Genomic DNA, 7,694 nt, shown 5'->3' with positions numbered 1-7,694 from the left:
TCCTTGACACATCGATTCAACAAATCATCGTAGAACGTCAAAATTCCTTTCGGATCTCAATACACCTTGTAATAAACTCTCTCTCGAAAATATCCGAAAGGAATTAATTGTTATCCATTCGAGCAACACAGTGATTTTTGAAAATCAAGCGAGGTACAATATTAACGCCTCGTCCTCGACGGTCATCGAGAACCGCGAAAAGTGTGCGTTAGTTTATTTGCCTGTTTTGTTCTGTCAAGTTAATCGTTCATGACGGCATCGCAGTCTTCATTAATTTTTTTCTTACGAGTGTAAGATATCGCGTGTTTTAGTTTAGAAAATATTTTTAAAGTTGCGCTTGAAATTTTTATTCAGAAACTTTTATCGTAACTTATTGTTATACGAATAAATCGACATTCCTCCATTTCCATATATATCACTTTCCTGTTACGATAAGTAAATTAATATCGTATTATTTAATATAATCCATATATATATGTTGGTATATATATCATAACATAAACGTCATATTCCAAATTTTTAAAAAATAAATGTCAAGAGTATTTATTTTATTCAGAAATTAAAATGTGGAAGAATTAAGAATTCGATTATATTAGAGGGTTTGCGGGTTATCACCGTGTCTTCTTTCATGGTCGATACCATGGCCAAGCATCGACCATGAAAGAAGACACGGTGATAACCCGCAAACCCTCTAATATAATCGAAGAAGATAATCGTGGAAGCCTCAAATGCGTAATCAAGAATTAAGAATTTAGAGAGCTTAATAAACACGGTAGATTCTCACTTCTTTCCGTGTTAAACTGGAATTGGATACAAGGATAGTGGTGCGTGATGGATTTCTAGGTTTAGGACATGCTTCCTCCCTGTGATATAGGAGAGCGGGGGAAAGCAAGGCTCACGTGGGCAGGGGCACTTCCCTGAAGTGAGTTTGTCCCTGCCAGGACCACAGGGAGAAATCCACCCGTTACCACAATTAAATCACTTACATAACTTTTTATGAAGTAAACTATTATTTCTCGTTTCTGACGTCACGGCGGCTGCATTCGGGGAGACATTATTAGCGCTATTTGTGTCATTCTATCTTCATAGTCCATTAGACGTGAGACAAAGATTATAGTATACTTTAAATGGCACTGATAACGCGCTCCTCGAATGCACTCTCAATATGGCTGTGATGACTACTCAGGAGCCTTAATAGCAACATGCAACTATACAATAAGTGATTGATTATATAAGTGGAACGTTTATATTATGATATATATATATATATGTATATTATATTAAAGAACGATATTGATATAACATAACAGGAAAGTTATAAATATGGAACTGGAGGGTTTAATTATCGTACAAACGATAAGTTTCGATAAAAATCTCTGAAGTTTCTATTTAAACGGCTATCGCTCCGTTTTATTAAGTTTCTATGTAAACGGCTAGCAATCCGTTCTGACTTATATCTGTGATATCGGCTAGAAGTCCGTTCTATCACACTTTGGATATAAAAACGTTTCTTTTAACTGAAATTACTTAAGATGCCTTCTATTATGTTACAGAGTCATATAATTAACGCATAGAATTAAATCATTTTTATTTTTGCGAACTGTGCTGCTTGCTATTAAGAATATCTTTTTAAATTAGAGACTTTCGCTATATGTATTTCCTTAATTTCGAAATAAGATCTCGAAACTAAAAACTGGATTTAGGGGTTTCATTTATTCATATTTTTTAGAATTAAGGTTAGTAAGTTAAGTTAAATAAAAAATCCGGCAAATACATCTCGTTCCTTGTTTCTTATCACTCTTATTGCGACTAGAAAAATTAAACGGGCCATACGCGCCTGGAATTCATTAACGAATACTCATACAATTTTTCCGCTTAAATAACCTTCGCGGCATTGCACGGGAGATCATTCTCAGAATGTGATCCACTTAACGCTGCAAATACTTCGTTGACCAATTAGAAGAAAGACTTTTACGAATTGACCAATCAAAGAATGCTTCAAAGCATTTGCAGCGTGAAGTGGCTCACATCCTCATACATGCATGAACTAGTTTCACGCGTTACGTAAAACATCTGTCATAGCATCCTAAAGCTTAGAGTGCGCACCATGTGCAAAAGTGACAGATCGACCTCGCATCCAAGCATCGAAATCGCTTAGATGCACTTGTTTGTACAATAATGTCAACCTCATGAAATTGTATATGGCAGTTGCATAATAGGCAGTTGAGAATTTACAAATGTAAATTTATTAATATATTCAATCCAAGTTTTCCTATTTTAAACTAAATTGCTTTTAAGTTATTGTTCTTCTCGCTTACTTCACATGTCTTGTTAAAATAAATAAATTAGATATATACAAATATATCTACATATTCAGTATTAAAAGGTAAATAATTAAGAATATGAAAAAGAATTATTACAAATAATAAGTAGAATAAAAAGAAATGTGCATTATCTTATTGCAATTAATCTGGTCCATACTCATTCGCTTTTTAATTATTGAATATGTATTTTTATATATATTTTTTCAATAATTTCGAATTCTTATTAGTATTTCTGATCATACTATGTGTGTCTCGATTGGTCAAAAAGTTTCCTTTTACGGCAGATAGAAACATTTTCATCGGACATAGCTCAGAAATCTTGAGCAGTTTTAAAAATGTTTTTCACGCTTAACAAAATGATGCGCAGTACAAAGCAACGCGTTAAGCAAGAAGAATGATATTGCATTTAACCGAAACTGGTTATCATCTCTTACTGCATAGCATATCTGGATGGATTGAAGTCCTTATTTATTATGGAGAAACCACGAAACTCTTCTTGATCGATGACGAACGATCCGTCTGAATCCGACGTTAACACAGGATCCTCTGTTGTAAATATTATATCAAAATTCAAGGCTTCTTTTTCATCTTTCTAAAAATTTCGAGGAGTAGTTATGTAACATAATCCTATGTTATTTAGTATTTATCAATTAGAATAATAAAGCGCGAGACTCACAATTTTAGGTTTGAATGGAGGTTTTACTTTACGCTCTTCGAGAGCTTCCCAATCTAGATGTTTGAAAAATGGATGGACTCTTATAGCATTTTCGCCACCATCGGCTGCAACACAGCCTAATCGTTCGGCAGGATTTTTGGTCATAAAAGCTTGTATAACAGACATCGCCTCTGGAGAAACCCACTCTGGAAATACTAAGTTATTTTGCAACACTGCTTTGAATAGTTCTTCTTCACTTTCGGCTTCAAATGGTCGTTGTCCAGCGACCATCTCGAATGACAAAGCACCAAGAGCATACCAATCAACACTAGCACCATACGGCAATTCTTGAAGTATTTCCGGAGCTATATAGCCATGCGTACCACAAAATGTTAATGTTGTTGTTTCTCCCTCAATTATATTATCTTTACACATTCCGAAGTCCGTAAGTTTACAATGTCCTTCTGCATCCAGCAGTACGTTTTCCAGTTTCAGGTCTCGGTATATAAAGTGATGTTTATGCAGAAACTGAAGCGCTAGTGTCAGTTCTGCTATATAGAAACATGCCGTCGGCTCTTCGAATTTTCCAGCCTTCTGGATGTGGAACATTAGATCACCTGAAACAAATCAAGAGATAATAGCAGTATTCAAATAAATAGAAGATACCTTTCACATTTTATTCTAAAATGACAATTTGTACCTCCTTTCACATATTCCATAACGAAGAAGAGTCGCTCAACCGTTTGGAAACAACTGTGGATAGTCGTTAGGAAAGGATGTTTTGATGCGAGCATTAAAATCTTCTTTTCTACCTTGGTGTAGTCTACATCATCATCTTCAATAATGAAACTTTTTTTCAAGACTTTCACGGCGTAAATCTCATTGGGATTACTTTTCAGTTCGGCTAACATTACTTTACCGAAACTGCCTTTACCGAGAACCTTAATAAAATTCAAGTCATGCACACCAATGTTTTTTATATTGCTATTTTTATTGTCTTCGTTAGATGAATCTCTTAAACTTAACTGCGAGTCATCTTTGGCGTAAGCTGAGTCTCTTTGATCCAATTGCGAATCATCTTTGACGTTAGTTGAGTCGTTTTGATTTGAACAACTTGGGCCCAATTCGTCTGCCTGATCATCTCTTAAAGATGTTTTTATAATTTTAGTTTCCTTTCCTTTTTTTCTCCCATTTCTATCTTTTTTAAATTTTTTATCATCTTGATTTTTTGTCTTATTTTTGTTCTGATCAGCGGCCGGCGTTGACGGGCATGATATAACTTTAGTCTTTAATGGAAGCCTTTGCTGGCTCCCACCAAAGTTTAATTTTTGAAGGCTCTTGGCCTTAGCTTTCGGGGTACAACTGGACATTACGTTTTTATAACAATGTTCGTGAACATTCATGTTACAAACTATAAAAATAATACAACGCAATTTAATGGATTGACTTAATAAAAATTTTAATAGAAATATAAACAGTATTACGTTACCATCGCATTTCAAGCCTTGTTTGAAGAAACCGCACATTAAGGATCCGCAGTGGTCACAAAATGTCAATGTTTTTTTATAATTATGAGGATTAAAATGATGGGGAACGTTTATATTGAAGCGTGCTGTTGCCTGCGTGATTTGGATTCCCTCTTTTCCTTCGACTACAACAATCTAATCGAAAAAATTTTAAAAATCACAATTTAGGAAGAAATAATGGTAAATATCTAGTTTAGGTGACACCTCACCGATTTCAATGTCCTTTAGATATGTTGTAGGGGAGAGTGTCCTGAGTGATTCTCCACAAGAATTAAGTGGAGGACGGCATTGGTTTAGGAGACATAGTAAATTAAAGTTTCATAATTTGAACGACTTTCCACGCGAAACGACTCCCACCCCACCTCCTCCCTCTTTAGAGGCGCACGACTTCCTGGCTAAGCGATTTTCACTCCACTTCCTCCCTTCAGGGCACACAACTTTCCAAAGAAGTATGGTAAATCTCGGAAAGTCGTGCGCTCCGAAGCAGGGGGGGGAGGTGAGATGGAAGTCGCTTCGCATGAAAAGTTGTATGCTGTAACTTTATTACGAAACTTTAATTTACTATATCTTTTAAACCAATGGCACCAATACCGTCCCCCACTTAATTCTTGTAGGGAATCACTCAGAACACTCTCCCCTATAACATATCTAAAGGACATTGAAATCGATGAGGTGTCACCTAAACTAGATATTTATCGAAATAAAATAAATAGATATATTATTAATAAATATGGTAGATAATATTAAATAGAAATAATAAATTATAATAGGAGAATAAAATCAAGATTGGTAACATAAAGAAATTTTTTTGTACACAAAAAAGATGTAAATATTGTTATTATATTGTGTACGCGCAAATGTATAACTCTGATTTAATCATTTAATCGTAACCTTACTTAATCACTGTTTTTTCTCATAATAAATGTACAAATAAGATTTCTGATGATAAAACAGTAATTAAGGAAGGTAAAACCCTTATTAATATACTCTTAGAACAGCCAAATTATTGTCGAGCCCCTGGGACTCCTTTGATAATCACAAAATTTATCCGGAGTTGATTTTAATAGTATCTCATCAGTGATAATGTCAATTAACAATATGTAAATTACTTGTGATATTTCTATTATGTCACGTCATTATAGAAATAACTAATAAACATACCTCTTCTTTCACTACTGAACAATTAGTTGTCACCCAGTTATAACATTTTTTGTGGACTACACGCAAGCAACCTGAAACAGCAATACATAAAGTATCCTCTTATAAAAATGCTCACTTCCATGATATAATACAGCATATCCAAAGCTAGCTGCATGCGTGATAAGACGCATCCGAAAATTATTTACAGTAATACCATAAGCAGAAATAAAATTGAAATTTACTTCATATTATTCTCAATATAGAGTCAGCAGTAGTTTCGATACTAAAAATAATACCAAGCTCTAAGATAGCATATTTGGAATTTTTATTGAAGAACAACATGTAATAAACCGAGAAACTATTTAGCTACAAATCTAAATTGTATCGAAACAAATGAAACAAAATCGAAAGAAAGACAGAGACCTAGCTAATATATTAAGAATAACAATCCTTACGTTACTAACTAATATAGCAATAAGTTAAGTAATAAAATATTTAATTATGAAGCAGAATTAATACCAAGACGGTCATGTGTACTAGTCGTAGTGAATAGAAAATGCATAAATTGACGCGACGATTATAGAGCGTCATGGTAGTTACGAATGAAGCATTAAAGGAATAAAACGTTAAATCGATGAAATAAGAGTCTTAATCGTGATTTTTCTCGTCGTTAAACTACACATTCGTAACTGCACACATTCATACGTAAGGGTGCGGCAAGCGGATACATAATTAATCTGTTAATAACGGTATATGTGTCTTCTCACCTCGACATTTATACATGCCTTGTTGCTTGCCAAAACCCCTGAATTATAACAGACAAAACACGTTACATCGTATCCTCATAATCCTTCTACGATATATAGAGGAAAGCCTCTTATTATGAGATAGGCGCCTAATATGAGATAGTGGCGTTTCCGCTAAACTAATAAACGCGCTATCTATTGGTTCTACTACGAATTTATTGCTCTTGGATTGAAAACTATTTAGTGGAAAATTCATTATTAGATCATGTCTATAGTCGTTGTAAAAAAAGATTTTAGAATTTGAACGTCTTCAAGTTTCATTGAGATGAGCCTTTAAATCTTGTTTATTATTTAATAAATAAATATTTAGCAATAAATTCTTTATGTAGTGATAGAGTAAGATCGTATTAATAGAAAAATACGGGATATATTGAATTGCTTAATTACAGAAGTTAAATTTGATGATCGTAAAACCGTAGAAATCGTAATATGAGATACCCAGGGTATTTCTAATATGAAATAAAACCTATGCTCCTATGTCATAGTGAAAATCATTGCTAAAGTATAAATGTTATTGTACACTAGGCGTCATTGATGCCTTCCAGATTGAAATTTATAATTTCCTTCGATCGTACATGTCATATCTATGCACTGTAAAAAACAAAAAATTTGCTTCCATTGCATGTAACTAGTGTACAATAATAAAAGAGACTACCGGAATGAACATCGAGTACTTGTTTCTGCGATGTTTGGTTCCAACTACCTGAAGACGAGTCCTAGGTATAATGCATTGCATGCTCATTTTGTACGCACATTGACTATGTTTGTTTGTATTTACAGAAACATTGAATAAAGTTTTTTAATTGCAATACTGATATAGGGGAACCTGGGGTATAATGGTTATAGTTAGATTTTTTCAAGTTTTGAATATATTAAAGATAAATAAATCAACTTTGTTATATATTAAAATATTTTTTGAAGTATTTACTATAAGGAAAACTTAAGTTTTACTGCAAAAGTATAGATTAACAGGACGAAATTATTGTTCTGTGAGAGTGTGTCGTAACCTCACTATGTCATTTATGCAGGGCATAATGGGGCACCACAGAAAACTTGTCTATTTTTAAAAAATTAATATTGAACATTGCTTAAAAGTGACTTAGAACATATAATATAAGTAAAAATACATTGTTGCACTTTTAATTTTTAATTTTTTATTAATAATTCTATATGTGATGCTGAGTGATACATTATACAAGGTACTGTTATTATACTGTTATTATATTGAACATAAATAAAAATG

General features: G+C 33.4%; 1 protein-coding gene across 1 annotated transcript in view; it reads right to left on the bottom strand.

Annotated features, from left to right (window-relative positions):
• Window positions 1-2,754: 2,754 nt before the first annotated feature.
• The window catches only part of LOC108731777 (Protein kinase C), a 9,696-nt gene continuing 4,756 nt past the window's right edge, over window positions 2,755-7,694 (bottom strand). The window contains exons 4-9 of the mRNA XM_018462280.1: window positions 6,413-6,450; window positions 5,667-5,737; window positions 4,469-4,640; window positions 3,680-4,390; window positions 3,001-3,596; window positions 2,755-2,916 (exon numbers count right to left, since the gene is read on the bottom strand). Of these exons, the coding sequence (XP_018317782.1) occupies window positions 2,755-2,916; window positions 3,001-3,596; window positions 3,680-4,390; window positions 4,469-4,640; window positions 5,667-5,737; window positions 6,413-6,450 (1,750 nt within the window). The remainder of the gene's footprint in view (window positions 2,917-3,000; window positions 3,597-3,679; window positions 4,391-4,468; window positions 4,641-5,666; window positions 5,738-6,412; window positions 6,451-7,694) is intronic.

This window comes from Mycetomoellerius zeteki, unplaced genomic scaffold (genome assembly GCF_001594055.1).
Source record: "Mycetomoellerius zeteki isolate Tzet28-1 unplaced genomic scaffold, Tzet1.0 scaffold138, whole genome shotgun sequence".
Classification (NCBI taxonomy): Eukaryota; Metazoa; Arthropoda; class Insecta; order Hymenoptera; family Formicidae; genus Mycetomoellerius; species Mycetomoellerius zeteki.
This window is presented reverse-complemented; position numbering and strand designations above follow the sequence as displayed.